The sequence below is a fragment of the Sminthopsis crassicaudata genome, chromosome 1 (assembly GCF_048593235.1).
Source record: "Sminthopsis crassicaudata isolate SCR6 chromosome 1, ASM4859323v1, whole genome shotgun sequence".
NCBI lineage: Eukaryota > Metazoa > Chordata > Mammalia > Dasyuromorphia > Dasyuridae > Sminthopsis > Sminthopsis crassicaudata.
The window spans coordinates 144,785,733-144,808,430 of NC_133617.1; the positions used below are offsets into that span (position 1 = coordinate 144,785,733).

The 22,698-nt window shown below is 35.2% G+C and overlaps 1 protein-coding gene across 3 annotated transcripts in view; it reads right to left on the reverse strand.

Annotated features, from left to right (window-relative positions):
* The window catches only part of CPQ (carboxypeptidase Q), a 651,739-nt gene that overhangs the window by 115,879 nt on the left and 513,162 nt on the right, over positions 1–22,698 (reverse strand). For all 3 annotated transcript variants that reach the window (XM_074268920.1, XM_074268909.1, XM_074268930.1), the window contains one exon: positions 19,857–19,948. In XM_074268920.1, the coding sequence (XP_074125021.1) occupies positions 19,857–19,948 (92 nt within the window). The remainder of the gene's footprint in view (positions 1–19,856; positions 19,949–22,698) is intronic.

The following is a 22,698-nucleotide window of genomic DNA, read 5'->3' on the forward strand; positions in this document are numbered from 1 at the left end:
TTCCAGTAGTAACATTTTAGTTCAGAAAGGGGGATAGTCAGGGGTTTCAGAGAGTGCTTCTCTCTTAATAGATGTCTTCAAGATAAACACTCTTCGTTGAAAAAAGAGAGAAGGTAAATAATAAAATAATATAAAATAATAAAATAAATTTTAAAAAATAATAAGAAGAATAGAGAGAAATACACAGATAGTAATCATAGTGGTAAATGTTAATGGGATGAATTCTCCCAAAAAAGGAAGTGGACAGCAATGTGGAAGAAAAACCAAAATTTTACAATATTTTGTTTAAAAGAAATATAATTGAAACAGAGAGATACAAAGAAAGCAAAGGTAGCAATCCTGGTCTCAGACAAAGCAAAGAAAATGTAGATATAATTAAAAGAAATAAGGAAGGAAACTATATCTTGCTAAAAGGTACCATGGAAAATGAAGTAATACTAGTGCTAAACATATAAGCACCAAATGGTATATTATCCAGATTCTTAAAGGAAAAGTTAAATGACTTTCAGGAAGAAATAGACAGCAAAACCATGCTGGCAGGGGACCTCAAAGAAACTAAGGATGTAAATAAAATATTACAAAAGTTAGATATGAGAGTTCTTTAAAAAATTCTGAATGGAAACAAAAAGAAATATTCTTCTCTCAACAACATATGGAATCTACACAAAGTAGACTATGTAATAGAGCACAACCCTCAGCATTAAATGTAAAGAAGCAGAAACACTAAATGTATTCTTTTTGAATCATGATGCAATAAAAATTACCTTCAACAAAGGGTAGTGAAAGGATAGATTAAAAATTAGTTGGAAACTAAATGATCTAATCCTAAAGAATGAGTGTTGTCTGTAGTTTGCAGCCCTCTACAGTTGTTAAAGAACAAATCTTAGAAACAATTGATAATTTCATTAAAGAGAATTACAGCAATGAAACAGCATACTAAAATATATGGGATGCAGCTAAAGCAGTACTTAGAGGAAAATTTATTTCTCTAGATTTTTACATCAACAAACTGGAAAAAGAACAGATAAATTTATTGAGTATGCAACTAAAATCACTTGGAAAAGAACAAATTTTAAAATTCTCAATTGAGCACCAAACTGGAAAACCTGAAAATCAAAAATAAAATTAATAAGATTGAAAGTTTAAAAAAATCAAGCTAATAAATAAATCTGGGAGCTGGTTTTATGATAAGAACACAGTAATACAGATAAGCCATTCATTAAGTTTATTTTAAAAAAGAAAAAAAATAGTAGCCACATGAGACATTCTGAGCTCTCTCATTCCCTCACTACCAACTATTTAATTTGGCCTCAAAAGTAGTGCTTGACTGGTAAAACCCATGAACATTAGAAGCACAACAACTTACCAGCTGAAGAGAATCTGGAATTTTGTCAGAAAAGGTCTGTCCTGAGGGGTGGGAAAAGAGCAGCTTGGGCAGTGATAGAACTAGGCTAGCATATTGTGCAGATTAGGCTGGGGAGGCCTCTGGGGTTAGAAAAGCTACAGAGACAGATGACTGTGGCATAGGCTGATTGCTCTACTCTGCTTGCAAAATAGCAGATCAGCAGAGAATTCAAAGCCACTTTAAAAACCTCCAGAGCCTTTAGTCTGCCCACCCAAAACTGGAAGTGATTCAGTACAAATCACAGCACAGCTGTGCAGCTCCATTCTGCTGCCTGGGGCCTTTCCTTGGGGCAGTTAAGAACCTGCATGGTAGAGGGACACACCCTGGGGCAGCCTCTAATCTGCACAGTGAAGGGCTAGGCCTGAGGCAGTGGAACTTCCCCACAGCAAAACTTCCACAGCAGCAACTGTGCTTTCCAGGGCAGAGACACTTCCAGTCTGAGCCCCGAGGCTATTCCCTAGTCAGCTACTAATATCCACATCCCTATAGAGGGCTTTGGCTTGGGGTTGTGATACTTTCACTGTTCAGCCTCTAGCCTCAGGGCAGTCGGTAGGCCACATAGCCAGGGTTCTTCACTGGGTACTTCAGCAGCCAGCCCATGCTAACCGGTTTTGAATCACTTCTGGTGGGGGGTAGGGGGGAGGGAGACTCTCTCCCAGAGTACCCTCGTACTTTTGCAGCCCATTCACAAGACAGCTACCATTCATACTATCCCTGTTCTGCAGGGGAAGCTAGTAACCTCCTTGCCCAGAAGGCAGACCCTATAAGTTTTTAAAAATGAGTAAAAAAATTTAAAGAACGATCTATAGCTTCTCTACAAAAAGAGAGCAGGTTTGCAACCTCAAGGAGACTAATAGCAGACAGTGTCCAGAAAATACCCGGAAGGGGAATGTTATCTGGCCCTCATCACATAACTCTCTCCTAGAAGAGACTATTAAAAACCTCAAAAGAGAGTTAGAAGAAAAATGGGGAAAGGAAAGAGAAGCTATGCAAGAGAGCAACAATGTCCTGAAATATGAATTGGAAAAGATAAAGAATTCACAAGAAGTGCAGGGAAACAGAATTTGTGAATTTGAAAAGGTTAAAAAATTCCTGGAAAGTAGGATTTGTGAATTGAAAAAAGAAAATAACACACACACACACACACACACACACACACACAATTTTGTGAAATGGAAAAAAAAATTCCATAGAGCAAAACAACTAATTTAAAAACTTAATTAGATATATACAAAAAGAAGTTAAAAAAAAGCTAATGAAGAAAATAACTCATTAAAAATTAGAACTGAACCAATAGAAATGAATGATTCATTGAGACACCAAGACCAAAAAAATGAAAAGCTGGAGAAAAATGTCAAATATGTACTTGGAAAACCAACAGGCCTGGAAAATAGATCTAGGAGAGAAAATCTGAGGATTATTGGACTTCGCGAAAATTATGATGAAAAAAAGAGCCTAGATTCTATTTTATAGGAAATCATCAAAGAGAACTGCCCAGAGGTAATAGAACCAGAAGGTAAAATAGGTATTGAAAGAATTCATTGAACACCTTCTGAAAAAGACCCTAAAAAAAACCAAACAAACAAAAAAAAAAAACTCCAAGGAATATTGTGGCCAAACTTCAGAACTATCAGACTAAGGAAAAATGTTACAAGCAGCAAGGAAAAAACAATTCAAATACCGAGGTGCCACAATGAGGGTCACTCAAGATCTGGCTGCCTCCACATTAAAGGATCGAAGATATTCCAAAAGGCAAAAGAACTTGAAATGCAGCCAAGAATAAACATCCCAACTATGTTGAGCATTTTCTTCCATGGAAGAAGATGGACATTTAATGAAACAGATGAATTCCATTTCTTTCTAAGGAAAAAACCTGATCTAAACAAAAATTTTGATCTCCAACCAAAGGACTCATGAAAAGCAAAATAAGGTAAAAGGAACTCTTGAGAACTGTATTTCTGTTGTGGATATACATTAATCTGACATGTATAATTTGATTTTACTGATATAACATAAAAAAGGAAGTAGAAATGGAGGGATGTATGGCACAAGTGGGGTCTATAAGATTAATACTGGAGAAGGGGTTTGGGGGGCAAAGGAAAAACATAATCTGAGAATAATATGATGGCAGGAAATACAGAATTAGTAATTTTAACTGTAAATGTGAATGGGATGAACTCTCCCATTAAGCGGAGGAGGATAGCAGACTGGATCAAAAGTCAGAACCTTACAATATGTTGTTTACAGGAAATACATTTAAAGCAGGGGGATACATAGAGAGAAAAGGTAAAAGACTGGAGCAGAATCTATTATGCTTCAGGTGAAGTCAAAAAAGCAGGGTTAGCCATCCTTATCTCAGATCAAGCAAAAGCAAAAATTGATCAAATAAAAAGAGATAAGGAAGGAAACTATATCCTACTAAAGGGTAGCATAGATGATGAAGCAATATCAATACTAAACATATATGCACCAAGTGGCATAGCATCTAACTTCCTAAATGAGAAGCTAAGAGAGTTGCAAGAAGAAACAGACCGCAAAATTATAATAGTGGGAGATCTCAACCTTGCACTCTCAGAATTAGATAAATCAAACTACAAAACAAATAAGAAAGAAATTAAAAAGATAAATAGAATATTAGAAAAATTAGGTATGATAGCTCTTTGGAGAAAACTGAATGGTGACAAAAAGGAGTACACTTTCTTCTCAGTAGTTCATGGAACCTATACAAAAATTAACCATGTATTAGGGCATAAAGATCTCAAAATTAAATGCAGGAAGGCAGAAATAGTAAATGCATTCTTTTCAGATCATGATGCAATAAAAACTACATTCAACAAGAAGTTAGGGGTAAATAGACCAAAAAGTAATTGGAAACTAAGTAATTTCATTTTAAAGAATGATTGGGTGAAACAGAAAATTATAGACACAATTAATAATTTCACTCAAGATAATAGAATGATGAAACATCATACCAAAATTTGTGGGATGCAGCTAAAGCAGTAATAAGGGGAAATTTTATATCTTTAGAGGCTTATTTGAAGAAAATAAAGAAAGAGAAGATCAATGAATTGGGCTTACAACTTTAAAAGCTAGAAAAAGACAAAATTAAAAACCCCCAACCAAAAACTGAACTTGAAATTCTAAAATTAAAAAGAGAAATTAATAATATTGAAAGTTAAAAAAAACACTATTAAACTAATCAATAAAACTGAGAGTTGGTTTTTATGACAAAAATAATAAAATAGATAAATCTTTGGTAAATCTGATTTATAAATAAAATAAAGGAGAGAGGAAAATCAAATAGTTAGTCTTAAAAATGAAAAGGGGGAACTTTCAAACAATGAGGAGGAAATTAGAGAAAAAATAAAGAGTTACTTTGACCAAGTTTATGCCAATAAATTTGATAACCTAAATGAAATGGATAACTACCACCAAAAATATAAGCTTCTCAGATTAACAAAGGAGGAAGTAAATTGCTTAAATAGTCCCATTTCAGAAAAAGAAATAGAACAAGCTATTAATTGACTCTTTAAGAAAAAATCTCCAGGACCAAATGGATTTATATGTGAATTCTACCAAACATTCAAAGAACAATTAGCCCCAATGCTATATAAAGTATTTGAAAAAATAGGGAATGAAGGAGTCTTACTAAACTCCTTTTATGACACAGACACGATACTGATACCCAAACCAGGTAGGTTGAAAACTGAGAAAGAAAACTATACACCAATCTCCCTAATGAATATTGATGTTAAAATCTTAAATAAGATATTAGCAAAAAGACTTCAGAAAATCATCCGCAGGATAATACACCATGATCAAATAGAATTTATACCAGGAATGCAGGGATGGTTCAATATTAGAAAAACTATCAGTATAATTGGCTACATTAATAACCAAATTAACAAAAACCATATGATCATCTCAATAGATGTAGGAAATGCATTTAATAAAACCCAACATCCATTTCATTAAAAACACTTGAGAGTATAGGAATAAATGGACTTTTCCTTAAAATAATCAGTAGCATCTACTTAAAACCATCAGTAAGCATCATATGTAATGGGGATAAATTGCAGCCATTCCCAATAAGATCAGGAGTGAAACAAGGTTGCCCACTAATCACCATTACTATCAATATTGTATTAGAAATGATAGCTTTGGCCATAAGAGTTGAGAAAGAGGTCAAAAGAATTAGAGTAGGTAATGAGGAAACCAAATTATCACTCTTTGCTGATGATATGATGGTATACTTAGAGAACCCCAAAGATTCTACAAAAAAGCTATTAGAAAGTTGCAGTATACAAAATAAACCCACACAAATCCTCAGTATTCTTATATATCACTAACAACATCCAACAGTTGAGTTACAAAGAGAAATTCCATTTAAAGTGACTACCAATAGTATAAAATATTTAGGAATCTATCTGCCAAGGGAAAATCAGAAACTATATGAGCAAAACTACAAAACACTTTCCATACAAATTAAGTATGATCTAACCAATTAGAAAAATATTAAATGCTTTTGGATAGAGCGAGCAAATATAATAAAGATGACAATACTACCTAAACTAATCTATTTATTTAGCGCTATACCAATCAGACTCCCAAAAAACTATTTTAATGACTTAGAAGAAATAACAACAAAGTTCATATGGAAAAACAAAGGGTCAAGAATTTCAAGGGAATTAATGAAAAAAAAAAAATCAAATGAAGGTGGCTAGCTGTACCGGATCTAAAATTATAGCAGCAGTTACCAAAACCATTTGGTATTGGCTAAGAAATAGATGAGTTGATAAGTGGAATAGGTTAGGTTCAAAGGACAAAATAATCAATAACTTTAATAATCTAGTGTTTGACAAACCCAAGGACCCAAGCTTTTGGGATAAGAACTCAATGTTTGACAAAAATTGCTGGGAAAATTGGAAACTAATATGGCAGAAACTAGGCATTGACCCACACTTTTTGTAAAAAAAAATTTTTTATTAATTTTTTAAATTAATTTTTATAATTTTAACATTTTCTTTGACAGTACATATTCATAGGTATTTTTTTTTACAACATTATCCGTTGTACTCCCTTCTGTTCCAGATTTGTCCCCTCCTTCCCTCCACCACCTCCCCTAGATGGCAGACATTCCCATACATATTAAATATTTTATAGTATATCCTAGGTACAATATATATGTGCAGAACCAAATTTTGTTGTTGTTGTTGCAAAGGAAGAATTGTATTCAGAAGCTAAAAATAATCTGGGAAGAAAAACAAAACAAAATAGTGCTCACAGTTTATACTCATTTCCCAGTGTTCCTTTTCTGGATGTAGCTGATTCTGTCCATCATTGATCAACTGGAATTGGATTAGCTCTTCTCTATGTTAAAAATATCCACTTCCATCAGAATACATCCTCATACAGTATCATTGTTGAAGTGCATAATGATCTTCTGGTTCTGCTCATTTCACTTAGCATCAGTTGATGTAAGTTTCTCCAAGCCTCTCTGTATTCCTTCTGTTGGTCATTTCTTACAGAACAATAATATTCCATAACATTCATATACCATAATTTACCCAACTATTCTCCAATTGATGGACATCCATTCATTTTCCAGTTTCTAGCCACTATGAAAAGGGCTGCCATAAACATTTTGGCACATACAGGTCCCTTTCCCTTCTTTAGTATTTCCTTGGGATATAAGCCCAGGAGTAGTACTGCTAGATCAAAGGGTATGCACATTTTTTGTATACCATCTCAAAGTCCTATTCTTTTTGTACAGCAAAACAACTGTTTTGACAAGTATACATATATTGTACTTTATTTATACTTTAACATATTTAACATGTATTGGTCAACCTGCTATCTGGGGGAGGGAGTTTGGGAAGGAGGGAGATAAATTGGAACAAAAGGTTTGACAATTGTCAATGCTGTAAAAGTACCCATGCATATATCTGCTAAATAAAAACTTTAATTAAATTTAAAAAAAGAAAAAAGTAAAGCAAATATTCGGTATGAAAAATGAAAAGGGAAAAATAACTACCAATGAAGAAAAAATTTAAGGAATCATTGGAAAATATTTTGCCCAATTACTCAGATCTTACAATATGAGTAAAATCAATGAAAATATAAATTACCTAATTAACAAGTTTAGAAAATAAACAGCCTAAATAATCATGATATAGAAAAATAAATTGAATATGCCACTAATGAACTCCTCAGGAAAAAATCACCAAGTTAATTCTACTAAACATTTAAAGCAAAATTAATTCCAATATTATATCAACTATTTGGAAAAATAGGTGGACACAAATTTATGATACAAATACAATATGGATCCTTAAAACAGGACAAGCTAAAACAGAGAAAGTTATAGATCAATTTCCCTAATGAATGTTAATGCAAATGTTAAACAAACTACTAACAAGGCAATTTACAGCAATATATCAGAAGGATTATACACTATGACAAAATGAGATATATACCAGAAATGCAGGGTGGTTTAATATTAGGAAAACTTATAATTTAACATATTAATAACAAAACTAGCAGAGATCATACAATTTTTTCAGAAGATGCTGAAAAAACTTTTGATCAAATACAGTAACCATTCTTATTAAAAATATTAGAAAGCTCAAGTAAAGGGAAAATTCTTTATAGTAATAAATACTATCTATGTAAAACTATTATCAAGTATTATCAGTAATGCAGATAAGCTAAAAGTCTTCTCCATAAGACTAGGGATAAAGTAAGGATGTTGTTTCAATGTTATTGTTATTTTTGGGAAGAGGTTTTGGAAAGATAAAGATTAAGAAAAATGTCACTATATTTCTCAATTAAGACAGCTTTGGTAAAATCTGGAGAGAGCAATTTCAGCTGAAATATGAAGTTGGAAACTAGGTTGCAAAGGGTTTAAAAAACTTAGAAGAGACAAAATAGAGGTATCCAGAATAGACATTTTTCTCAAGAAATTTAGCTGAGAAAGGAAGAAAGGAACAAATGAAAGGGTTTTATTCTTTTGTTTTTGTGGGTTTTTGTTGGTAAGGATGGGAAAACTGTGGGTTTTACCAGAAGCAAAAAAAAGATCCAGGAGATAATGAAGAGATAGAAGATTAAAGTGTAAATGATGGTGGAAGTCATCTACTGGAGAAGATAGAATGGGCTGGAATCAAAGGTGAATGTAGAGATATAAGCAAACAAAGAGCTCCTTCATTAAAGACTGGAATGAAGGATGAGATAAGTATGAAAAGATATCAAAGTCCATATATGTGGAGAGAAGGGAGCTCTTGGTGAATGACCTCATTTTTAAAAAATGAAATATTACTACAGATCCTCTTTCTACTTGTATATGTCCTCCTGGGCAAGTCCAAAGAAAATCTGGATCTAGAGCTTCTAAAAAGAATTCAATTTTTTTAAAAGTTTAATTTGAGATGAACACAAAGAAGAACACAAAGACTTATATAAGTTGTTGCAAATTGAAGTAGGAAGAACCAAGAAAACAATATACAAAATTTGTACAACAATGTAAACAGCACAACATAAATTTCTACAATGTAAATAGCACAAATAACCAAAAATCAACTGAAACTGAATATGCAAAATATAATGAAAATACCTTGGCCATCCCCAAGAGATATAAAAAGATATCCCTGCTGCTTTGAAGAAGTGGGGGTACATGAGTATGGGACATCTTTTTTTTTTTTCACTATGTTGACTGGCTTTGCTGAATTTTTTTTCTTTCGCATCTTTTTTTTCTCTGTTATTAGAGATGGATTACTGGGAAGATGGCTACAGAGGAAAATGTAGGAGCTATAATAGGTAAAATATTAATAAAAGGTCAAGGTCTCCTAGTACATTTGGGACCATCTCCAGTCCTCCTGATCTATATTTTGCCACTGGAGAAAAAAAATGGGGATGGTAACTCTGTACAGCCCTCTCTGGGAACAGTAGTAGAAGCTACCCCATTGGCAATCTACTGATTGAATAACACTTCTTTTCTTTTCTTTTGTCTCTTTCCCTTCCCTTCCCTTTCCTCTATTCACATAGGATATCATACCTTTACCTGCAGGAGCTTTGCCTAAAGAAAGGCAAATTGTGATCACAAAAAAAGCTCACAAAGTATCTTGCAGTTTAGAGTCTATATTTCTTTGAATATAGACCTAGAAATATTAGATATAGTAATAAGAAAAGAAAAAGAAACTAAAGGAATTAGAAATAAAAACAAATCACTTGAAATAATTATGAATTTTGACAAAGTGGCAAGATATAAGATAAACCCACACACATCATTAGCATTTCTTTACATAACCAATAAAGCCCAGCAACAGGAGAGGAAGACATTCTATTTAATGGAATTTAATTTAATTTAAAATAACTATAAAAAATATATAAAATGCTTAGGAGTATATTTGCCAAGACAAACCCAAAAACTATATGAACATAATTACAAAACCCCTTTCACACAAATAAAGTCAGATCTAAACAACTGGAAAAATATCAGTTGCTTGTGAGTAGGCTGAGATAATATAATAAAAATGACAATTCTACCTAAAATATTTTTTATTATTCAGTGGTATGCCAATCAAACTATCTAAACTTATCTGATAGATCTAAGAAAAACAACAACATACTTCATCTGGAAGAACAAAAGGTCAAGAATATCAAGGGAGTTAATGAAAAAATAAAACAAAATAAAAAAACAAAAGAAGGTGATCTATTAATACCAGATCTCAAACTAAATTATAAAGTAGCAATCATCAAAACTATCTGGTATTGGATAGAAAATAGAGTGGCAGAGCAGTAGAAGAGATTAAATACACAAGACATAGTAGTGTATGACCATAATAACTTTGTGTTTGATGAAACCAAAGACCCCAGCTTTGGGGATAAGAGCTATTTGACAAAAATTGGAATAAAAACTGGAAAACAGTAGGATACAAATGATATCAGCCAACATCTCACATTATAAACCAATATAAAGTCAAAATAGGGACATGATTTAGACATAAAGGCTGACACCATAATCAAATTAGAAAAGCAAGGAATAGTCTATCTGTCAGATCTATGAGGAGAAAAATCCATGACCAAAGAAAAGATGGAGAGAATTACACAAGCCAAAAATAGATAATTTTGAATAAATTAAATTTAAAAGTTTTTGTGCTAACAAAATCAAAACAACCAAGATTAGAAGGAAAACAGAAAGCTGGGAAACAATTTTTTTTTCAGCAAGTGTCTCTGATAAAAGTTTCATTCTTCAAATACACAAAGAACTGAAACTAGAAGGTGAAGAGGGCAATTTAGGTTTGATGTCAGGCAAAACTTCCTGACAATTAGAATTGTCCAAAAATGGAATGGACAGACTCAAGGGAAAGTTGACTCCTTTCCTTAGAGACCTTCAGACAGAGCTGGATGTCTATTTGTTGGATAGTGGCGATTCCTTGAATGTATGGATGGGTTTACCAAGATGACTTCTGAGGGACCCTTCACATCTCAAATTCTGTAATGCTGTGTGTTTAGATTTCCAACTGTCAAGGATATTATAGAGAGCGCTTATTAAGGGGGAGGTTGCTGGGCTGGAATAGAATACCTCTGATATATCTTCCAGTCCAAACTTTGGTACCTAATCCCAAAGATGCATTTCTGCAAAATTTGCTTATGGAAATTAGAAAGTTAGGACATGACACCTGAGTGGAACCCTCAAGGATGAGAAAGACCCTGAAAAGTAAAGATAAGGAAAATACTCTAGAGACCTAGAAAGTAGAACATATAATTGTAGTTCTTGTACAGCAGCCTTATAGTAAAGTTTGTTTGAAATTTAGATTTTGTGACAGGACAGTGGGACATAATGCTTAAAGATAAGTTGGAAAACTTTCTATGTCAGATTTAGGAATTCCCATTTTAATCCAGAGGCATTAAAGATGTACTAATGGATTTTGAGCATGTAAGTAATATGGTTTTCTTTGATCCCTCACATAAAAATATTCTGTCCTTCCTCAAATATTAATTGAGCAGCTCCTGTGGACCCCTCCTTTGCCCCTATTGCAGCATACTTTGTATAATTCTGATCTGTGTATACATGGTGCCTCCCCAACCCACAACACTACAGAATAAATGTTCCTTTAGGACAGGGCTATTTTTTATCTTTATGTACGCCAGGGCTACCAACAGGCAGGTAAGCCTCACAGCCCTAAAAATTATAATAAATCCCAGATGACTTGTCCTGTTTCCAGCCTAGTCCCCACAGATGGAATCTGGCAACCTCCTCAGCCTGGGGAGCTCCTACCTACTCAATAACCAGAGCCACTGAACACATGGAAAAGGAAATTCTTGCTACTATGTTCCTTGGCAATTGTTCAGTGGTTTCACATTAGAAAATGATATGGTTTTATGAATGAAAATTATACCAAAGAAGATGCATTATCATTTGATTTATGACCATACCTTAAGACCCATGAGGTCTTTCCATCACACTTGTACTTGAAACCTCCTATTAGTATTGTATTCCAAATCAGAATTTGGGCTTGACACCAAGGATTTCATTGTCCTGCTTGCAGACCCAAAATTTAGCACAGTGCTTGGCACACTGTAAGTGCCTAATAAATGCTTTCCATTCATCTGTGTACTCAGTTACTGCCAAGCCCAGGACACTAAACATTTCATTGAACATGTATACAACTGAACAGCATTGAATCTGCTGAGCTAATCGATCTCTACCTATAATCAGTGAGTATGTGAAGCGTCACAAGTCATAACAGACTACTTAAGAGGGTGTAAATAAATGCAAAAGATAAACAGTTAAAAAAAATAAAACAAATACTATTAGAATGCAAATACCTCCCATGAGTACTGTAGAAATTATATGAATGTTAAAAAAAATAAGAGTTGTACACCTACAGCCTACAGAAATAAATGAAAATCCAAGAAATGTTGAGCTGTCTTTGACAGATTCATGCAAATACCTAATCTCTGAAAGAAAAGCCCAGGCTGTAAAAAAGCCCAACTGTACCGATGGTGTCAATAACTTATAATAAGTAAACTTATACTGGATGGAACGGGGAAGAAATAAGTCAAGCTATCTTTGGAAATAGAGTTGAAATGAAATCAGACTGAATGGCTACAGCAATACTGTTATTTTCATAGCAGTATATAAAGACCATATTATTCCCACTTCAGCAATGTCACCATAACTAAATCTACTTTCACCCAAACAGTACAATGATGGGTCAACAAAAAAGAAAGAAAGAAAAGAAACCAAACCTAAACAAACTCATTTATATTTTTTTTAATTTCTAAAGTGGTAACATAAAAATACAATTTTATTTGGTGTCAGAAGATTGCCATTAAATTCCAGCTCTGTTACTTACTATCTGGGTGACCTTTGGCATATTAATTTAACATTCTGGGATTCCATTTCCTCCTTTCTAGCAGTTTTTTCAGTACTTTGCAAATCTTAAAGCACATATAAATGCTAGCTAGTAAATGTTTTTTCATTTAATCCTCACAACAACCTCGTGATATAAGTGTTATTATTAATTCCCATTTTGTAGATGGGAAAATGGAGGTTAAGTATTTTCCTGGGGTCACATGGCTAGCTATGTCTAAGGATAGTTTTGAACTCAGTTCTTCCCATCTATAAGCACTGGGCCACCAAGCTGCTTCTGTAAGAAGTGGAAGGCTCTAAGATTCCTTTAAACTCTATATTTTCAGTATGTTTCTTAATTTTTGAACAAAGATGCTGTGTATTTAGAAATTGGCAAGAGTCTCATAATTAAAAGGAGAGTTTTTGTAAATTTATATTCTAAACATCCCCTACACAGATTCCATTAAAGTTTGTTTCTGAATATTTTTGACAGGAAATTCAATAAAATACTATATAGGTTCATATGACCTTTTTTTGCTTTACAGTTGGCTAGAATTAGGATAAACCTATGCATTTCAGCAGCTCATACAAACCATTCTTTTAATAAAATCCATTTAAAATACTGCTCTTATTAATGACTACCATGAAACAGCAATGATCATACTCCCTGTAATTCAATTGCCAAAAGTTTGTGCAATAAATCAGGAAAAGGTTAAAATATTTTTTCATCCTGGAATCGAACATATCAATCTAGTTTATTTGATTACCTTGTCTAATGAGGCTTTCTAGAAGCTGGATAACTTGACTTGTTATAATTATGCTAGATCATATTTTGCCTTTAAAAAAAGCAGGCAATCTGGTTGATATTATTCTTGGATTGCTATTTTTCCCCTTCTACTTTGTAAATAATCCTTCACTCAGATTCAGACTGAGTTTAGTACATAAAACCTACCAGCCTCAATCTACTCTTCCCCTTTCCAGACTAAGAAAGAAATCAAGCTCTATCCCATGAAGAGCAGATTAGGTAAAATGGCTTCTTGGAAACTCTCTGTTTATTCCTTCATTTGACAATGGAATACAAACTTAAAACCTATGCCAAGGAAAAAGCTCTTCATGAAGCATCAGAGTTACATAATGCAATTGCATGAAAGGTGAATGAGGTTTTTCCCCCTTCTTAAGCATTTAGAAGATTCAAATGTCTATCTCTTTGAATTTGAATGCAAAGGAACAATAACAAGAGGATAGTCTAAAGAAAAGAATGTGGGGTTTGGTATTAGAAATCCTATGTTCAAGTCTTAACTCTGCACTATTTTATGTCTATTACCTGGGGCTCTTTCACACATGGAATTGTGGTACCCCTCTACTCAAGTATATAACTCAGGTTTAAATAGCTCCTTTAGGGGGTTAGTTTTTACCAGACAACAGGAAGACATATTTATACTAAAAATGGCACAAAAAAACCAGAGCAAATTAAGTGACAAGAAAAGATACACTCCCACCTGCCCTTTCATTCCAATTAAGTACAAAGTTACCAAAATTCAAATAACCTTCATTCAGAAACACACATGATCAGGAAATACAGGTGGAAGGAGTACATATTGGGGTATGCATATTCAAAGAAAAATTATGACCAGGTTACTTGTATTAGAAGTCTTTGTGGTCAAGGAGTGAAAGGGACAAACATCAGGAACCTGGACATAAATCCAAGGATTATACCTAGAGGGTATGTGTATTCATAGTGAAAATTGGAGCTAGGGCAACTCATATCTCAAAGTGCTATAGAATTCCTGATAACCCTTAGTAATATGATTTCTTGTTTGCTCACTCCAAAAGTGTCAGACTCTTTGTGACCCCATTTGGTATTTTTCTTGGCAAAGATACTGGAGTGGTTTTCTTCTCCAGATCATTTTGCAAATGAGGAAACTGAGGCAAATAGGATTAAGTGACTTGCCCCAAGATCACATTGCTAGTAAGTGTCTGAAGCCAGATTTGAACATTGGAAAAATTAATCTTCTTGACTTCAGGCCTGGCAGTCTGTCCACTGTACACCTAGTTGCCCTCAACTTGATTCTATATCTTCTAATAAAGAATTCGGGTTATTTATAACATCTCTCTAGTGACCTCTTTCCTAAGACCATTGATTTATTCCACTAGTGCCAGCTGATTGGAGGGAAGCAACCTTTAAAAGGAAACTAAGAACCAATGAAGAATCATCCTGAACTGATGCAAAGTGAAGTGATCAGAACCAGGAAAATAGGTAACCACAATACTGTAAGAATGATCTAAAGTGAAAAACTTAAGTACTCTAAATAATACATGATCCAAGACAATGCCAAAGTCCAAAGGACTCATGATAAAAAATGCTATTCAACCCCAGAGAGAGAACAAATGAACTCTGAACACAGAATGAAGAATATTGTTTTTCCCTTTCTTTATTTTATCTGCTTTTTAATTTCATTTTATTTTACTACATTGCTGATATGTAAGACTTCATATGTATAATATATTGCTTGCCTTTTCAATGGGTAAGGGAGGAGTTAGAGGGATGAAAAGAAATTAACATTTTTAAATGTTCCTTGTCTTGACATTTCTCTTACTATGAGCTCTAATAGGGTCCTAGTATCACCTATATAGAAGTAGCAGTGATAGCAATGATCATCTTATCAAATGCAGATTAAAAAAATAGATAAAGACTTCCAGTAGATGAGAGGGGGAGCAGCTATCAAGAAAGGGCATGACTACTGAACTTCTGGTATTCTCTGCACAAACCCATTTGACATTGAACAAATGTTAGCTCAAAGAGATCTAGGATGGTTTCATTAACAGTTGATTCTAAACTACAGGAAAACTCTTAATGCTTGTTTGTTTCTCTTCTCACAGATAGCATCTCCTATTTGCAGCCTTATCACCCATTTCATTCAAAAACTATTTCCCTGAAAAGTGTTATAGAGCTATTTCAGTTTATACTGTTTATACTGTTTAAGCTGTTTATACAAAAGACCAGCATTTTGCACACTCACCACACTCATCCCAAAAAGCTTTAAAACAGTTTAATTAAGCACAAAGTAATAGTATTAAATGTGTTAATATTTAAATAGCTTGTAACCTCTTTGTCATTAGGGCCAATTAACTAATCTATAGTCACACATGATTTATCTATACCATTAATGGAAAAGGCACAGAGTTTATATACAGAAACAATTTAGAAAATGACAGATGAGCATGGGTCCTGGGTTTGCCACATAATTCAAATTTAATTTCATGTTTTTCTTGGTAGAAAGATCTGCAAAACTTAAATTACTAGGTAAATGTCATATCTTATTATAAAGCTAAAAAAAAGGCATGAGGCTAAATTATTATTGTTTGGAAAATAATAAAAATTAACATCACGTTTAATTTTATTTTCTCAATTGGTTAGCCTTAGCCCAGAAAACTTCCCTAAGAAATAGCTTTTACAATACTTTCACTACAAAATAAAATTTGAAATTGATGGGGAGGGGAAAACCCACATTTGGAGGTTTTTGTTTATATTTAGTGGGTAAGAAACATTTTTCTATATGGTATTATCCATTTTAAAGCAATAGAACTGACTATAATAGAGGGCTAAAATAATTTAGTTTACAGATTTAAGGGCTGAAAAGACTTCTTTGAAAATATCAGGTCCCATACCATTTTTTCAAAGAAAAAAAAACTGAGGCCCAGAGAAGAAATGTGATTTGCTCTTTATAATGTCTTCCCTCCTAAACTACTGTGTGTAGTTTGTATTTTGTTACCTTTATATATGTTATAGTCTAACAGTTGAATGCCATCTCTGAAGTAGAGGCTATTTCTTTTTTATCTCTCTATTCTTATCAGGGGTTGGCAAAAGCAGTGTGGTACAATGAGAAAGGATACTGGTACTTCTCAAACAACCCAGTATCAGATGATAAGAATAATGATGATGTCGAGAAGAGGAGGAAGAGGAAGAGAAGGGAGAAGGAGGAGAGCGAGGAAGAAGGCTAAATGGAGAAATAGCATTTGATTCTTACAAATTCTCACAAATAGATGCTATTGCTGGAATAACTGAGGCTAAGAGCTTATGATTGCCCAGGATCACACAGCTAATAAGAGCTTGAGACAGGACTCAAACTCTACTCTTTCTGATTTCAAGAACAGTGTTCTATGCAGTGTTGAATAAGTGATAAAAAAAAAAAAAAAAAAAAAAAAAAAAAAACTTACAGGGAGAACTAGTGTGAACAAAGTAAGAGGTGAACTACATCAAATTTTTAAAGAGCAGTTAATATCTATGGTACCCAAATTATTAGAGGAAGTTAAGAAAGAAAATATTCTACCATACTCTTTTAATGAAACAGAGTCCTAATATGGAAGGAAGAAATTGGTAGAGCAAGGAAAGAGGAGTACTGGTTGATCAATAGTAACTGAAAACATTCACTTGTGCTAAAAATCTTATGACATTTTGATACTGAAGGGCAATTTTTATGAAATAAAAAGGAAACATCTAAAACTCCATGCTAGCATAATTTACCAATGACAACACTAGAAGCTTTCCCAATAAATACAGAAGCAATGCCAGGTGCCTTTCCTCCCTGTCCTTTATTAGTCAGACTTCTAGAAATGGTATTAATAACAGTAATCCAAGAGACAAATTGAAGAGATAAACAACTGGCAACAAAAGAGGACATACTTGTAGATGAAATAAAGGTTTATTTAGAAATTCCCAAAGAGTCACTAAATCAATTAATTGAAACAACTAATTACCTAGTAGTGTGATAAGGTAAGAAGTCATTAATGAATCTCCTCACCTTGAAATGGGGATAATATAAACTCAAGTGGGAAAATTCATGTAAAACATTTTGTGAACTTTAAGCCACTATCTAAATCTCAGGGGACTCTGGCGATTTTCTTGTTATCAAACAAGCTTCTGCACTCTCTTGACCACCAAACTTCCAGATGAAGCAAATAAAAATTCTTACTCTCAAAGAGCTTCTTCTAGTGAGGGAAACAATACATAGAGAGAATAAAGGGATGGGATGGATGGTACTAATGTTGAAAGTGCAAGTCCAAGGAGAGGGGAAAAGAGGGCTGGAAGAGGGAAACAAGGTATGCTCAAGTAACAGGGCAGAGAGGAAGATGCCTGAATAGAACTGGCTTCCTCAAGGATGACTGGATAAGATGTCTAATGTCCTCTGGACTTTTTTGTTGTATTGTTATTTTTAATATACATTGTTTTATGAATCATGTTGGGGGGGAAAATCAGAGCAAAAGGGAAAAATCCTGGGAGAAATAAAATATAGAAAAAAGAATTGAACATAGTATGTGTTGATTTACATTCAGTCTACATAGTTCTTTTTTTTCTGGATGCAGATGGCATATTCTTTCCAAAGTCTAGTGGGATTACTTTGGAAGTCTTCTGTATATATTATGTTTAGTGAGATTTCATTCAACTTCCTCTTTCCCCAAATCAGATCATCTCAGGTCCAAGATAGAATTTTAAAACTAAGAAGAATAATACATCAGGTTTTGGTCTCTGGAAGTCTAGTCAGAAGGATCATTGCTCTATAGAGAGAGGGGGGCAGATGATGGAGGCAAACAGAGAGAATATATATGGTGAGGGTATAGGCAGAGAATCAGATTGGGCTGGGATGTTGAATTAGCAATAAAATATCCTTATGGGGGTTCCCAGTTTGTTTGTTTTAGTGTCTTCAATGTGTGTGTGGGGTGTGGGTGTGAATATGTATTCCACATGTCTGTGATGGTCTAATGGGGCAGCTAAGTGGCACAATGGACTGAATGCTAGGCTCGGAGTCAGGATGACTCCTCTTCAAATCTGATTTCAGATTCTTACTAATTGTGTGACCCTAGGCAAGTCACAAGTAACTTTTCCTCAGTTTCCTCATCTATAAATTAAGCTGGAGGGAAAAAAATGGAAAATCATTCTAGTATCTTTGGCACAAAAACCCCAAAATGGGTCACATAGAGTTGGACACAACTGCAATAACTAAATACACAGAGTCATCCAAAGCCATTGCATGTGCTATTTCAGAGCCTAGAAGGACAGCCAGCAGGTGCAAGGGAAGGAATACTGAGCTTGAAATTAGGAAGACCTGAATTCAAATGTAACCTTGGTCACTTTCAAGCTGTGTGACCTCAGACAAATGACTAAATCTCAATTTCCTCAGCTGCAAAATCGGGATAATGATAGGTCCTATTTCTCAAAGTTGCTATGAGAATCAAATGACATATTTGGAAAGAGTTTTGCACAGTGTCTAGCATATAAATACGATATAAGTGCTATTACTGTTGTTGTTATTGTTATTCACTATTTACCAGAATAGCAATACTGAGGAGAAATCCATCCCAGATGCATTTTAAGGCTTCCTAGCTGACTGAAACAGCTGAGCTCCCTCCTAATCCACTGTCTTTGGACAAGATGGTTCTGGGAGCAAGCATAATATTTTTCAATTAAGAAGCACTTTTCTATGCAGAACCTCATTTGATCTTCACAACAACCCTGTGACATTAGCATTATCCTCCCATCCTACAGATTAAGAAGTTAAGATTCAGCAAGATTAAGCAAGGTTTCTGTTGTTGTTTACTTTTTTCAATCTTGTCAGACTCTGTGACCCCATTTGGGCTTTTCTTGACAAGGATGCTAGGATACTTGAGTTTGTTGTTTTTTTTTCCTTCTCTCACCATTTTACAGATGAGGAAACTGAGGCAAAGAAGGTGAAGTGACTTTCTGAGGGTGATACAGCTGGGGAGTGACTGCAATCAGTTTTGAACTCAGGAAGATCAGTGCTCTGTGCAACTATGGCATCCCCTAGCAACCCAAGGTTGCAGAGCTAATAAATGAAGCTGCAAATTGAATCTGGGTCTTCTAGCTTTAAATCTAGTGTTCATTACATTCAGCTCTGAGGAGGAAAATATTCCCGGATCCCACATCTTTTAGATATCTTGTGCACATACCAGAGAGCAAAAGTCAATAGAAGATAAATAAAATGGTTTCTCAGCAAAGTTAGTTGTGGAGCCTGACTCAGGGATACAAAGGGCACCCATACACTTAGATAAGAGAGGTAATGACCAGGGACTTTACTTTTTTACCTTGTGCAGCTGGTAATATTGGAGGGAACCCACACCACCTTGCTCCTCTGCAGTCCACATCACCAAGCGCAGGGTCCTTTTTGGCCGCAGCCCTAGGAAAGCAAATGAAACACTGTAGGTGCCCAGCTCTTTTTACTTTTTGCATTCAACAGAATTGATTTTTTGCCTTCTGGAGGAAGGAGGGGGCAGGAGGTAATCACCTCCTTCCCCTCCCAGCCTGGTCCACAGAGCCAAGAAGCCCCATACACACAGCTCTCAGAGGGTTAACAGGGAAAGCAATGGTGATAAATGCTCTCTCCAGGGCTGAGAAGTGCAGGACCCGTAATCACACCCTTATCTGGACATCCTGCATGGCAGCTCAATGGAGCACTGTGGCCTGCCAAGCCAGAGGTGACTATTGTAGGCTATTAAAGCACTTTCTGAAGATTCAATCAGGTTTAGGAGGAGGAAAGTCAAGGGAAGGGATCCCGTGACCTTACAATGGCAGTAATTGAAACCCAGCAGTAAAGTGGGCCTCTGCTCTAGAGTTCTAAGTATCTTATGACCTGAGAAAAGAGAGAAGGGGGAGGAAAAAAAGGGAAGAAAATGGGTTTCTCTATGCTGCTGTGTCTTAACAACCAAGTGAAACTAACCTTGCTGTACCCAAGAAGGGGCTGAGCTATAAAGACAGAGGGAATGTGTTTGGGGGTTTTTGAAGCCAGAGTTATTTTACTCCCTTTCTTGGAAATATAAGATTATTTTTTCAGTAACAAAGACAGGAAAGAGCAGAAAATACCTTTCTCATCACATGCATAAAGGTTGGTTGGTGATTACCATTAATCTGTAACAAAGTCCAAGAGCCATAGCTGAAATCTCAGTTTCCCCTCAATACTTACTAGATCAATGATTTCCTCAATGTGGGAATTATTTACTCCAATACACATTCCCACCCTTTTATGATTCTTTTATTTGCTTGTTTGTTTGAAGGAGGTAATCTGAGTTAATTGAATTGCCTAGAATTACACAGCTAGTAAATATCTGAGGCTAAATTTGAAATCAAGTCCTCCTCACTTCGGGACCAGGGTTCTATCAGCTGGACCACCTAGCTGCCCCTTTCCACCACTGTTCTCTGTTATAAAAGAGGACCAAGGAAAGCTGGAGGTCGAGGTCTTGACTTGCAAGTAAACTGGATTTAAATGAAGCAGGTCTGTGCAGGGTCTTCAGCTTCACTCTTTCCTCCAGTCATCTGAGTTCAGTGGCAAGACATAGGTCAGGACATCCGGACATGGCCAGAAACGGGGCAGACCCAGGCCTTTTAAGCTAAGATTTTTCTTTCCCAGATCCCCCTTCTATAACTTTTATTGAATGTATCTGAGTATTGTCTTAAGCTTTAGAGGTGGGGCAATAATAATAACAATATTAACATTTCCACAAATACTATAAGGTTTACAAAGTATCATCCATGTGTTAGCATAGTCATAGTAAATGACTCTATTTAGTACAGGAACACAGCAGTAACTGGAATAGAAAGACTTGGTTCAAGTGGTAAATTTGGGGGTTCAGTGAATAGCTTGCTGGACTTGGAGTATGAAACATGTAACTTCAAATTCTATTTCAGACACTGACTCTAGATGTCACTAAATCTTGTTCAGTCTCAGTTTCTTTACCTGCAAAATGGGGCTAAGATTGAACACTTCTCTCATAGATTGCTGAAGATCAAAACCAATAACGTGAAGTTCTTGGCAAATTTTAAAGCACTTATGTAAATGCTATTATTGCTATTAATTAAATTTTGCTTCTGATGTTTACTACCTATATAACTTTGGGAAAGAATGTCATTTAATTTCCTTAGTCTTCATTTCTTCATCTTTTAAAAGAAGGATGTTGGATGTAAAAACAGCAAGTCTCTGTTGAGCCCTTGAGCTGTGGCCTTATTCTATTTTAAGTGAACCTAAATGATGTTCTTGAGAAATAATAAAAAACAGAAAAATATGAAGCTTGCCTCAAGCAGAATAAATGGATTATGTGTAAGAAGGATCCTGCTTTGGTTCTACCTTACCAGGAGGCCAGAAGCAGTGATTAGCTTAGTCATAATGCACGCTGGACAAATCTGAGATATGCATGAAGGGAATATTAATACTCCATTCTATATGAGAAGCAGCTGAACCCATTCTCTGGGCTTCTCCACTTTCTTGCTAACTGCCTTTCCATCTAGTGATAGCTCTGAACCCAAGGTCCCCACTGAACTTCTCTTTTCTAGCAATCTTGCCCTCTCCTTCAAACCTTATTTACACACACACACACACACACACACACACACACACACACACACACACACCTCCCTTTTATAAATCTTCCCCCATTAGAAAGTAAAGTCCTTAAAGGTATACACTGTCCTTTTATTTTGTATTTGTATTATCAGTGATTATCACAATGCTTGGCAGTGTAAGTTCTTCATAAAAGCAATGTTCTCCCTCTCTTTCTCCTCTTTCCCCTCCCTCTCACTCATCCTTCTCCCTTTCCCCCTCTATCTTCCCCTTTTCCTCCCTTTCTCCTTCTTTCTTTCCCTCCCTAATCTCTCTTCCTTTCTCCCTCTCTCTCCCCGACTTTCTTTTCCTCCTCCTTTCCCCTCCCTCCCTGAAACCTCCTTTTCTTCCCCTCCTTCCCTCCCCTTCCCTTCTCTTGCCCCCCCTCTCCTTCCCCCTTCTTTTTCTTTGTGTCTCTCTTCCCCCTCCCCCCCAATGCTCTCACTCTTTCAGAGCCCTCTCTGCCCCTATCTGTCTGCCTTTCCCTTTATCAACTACCTATCTACATTCCATAGCAGAAAGAAAAAGAAGATGAAAGTCAGAAAACTCAAGTTTGT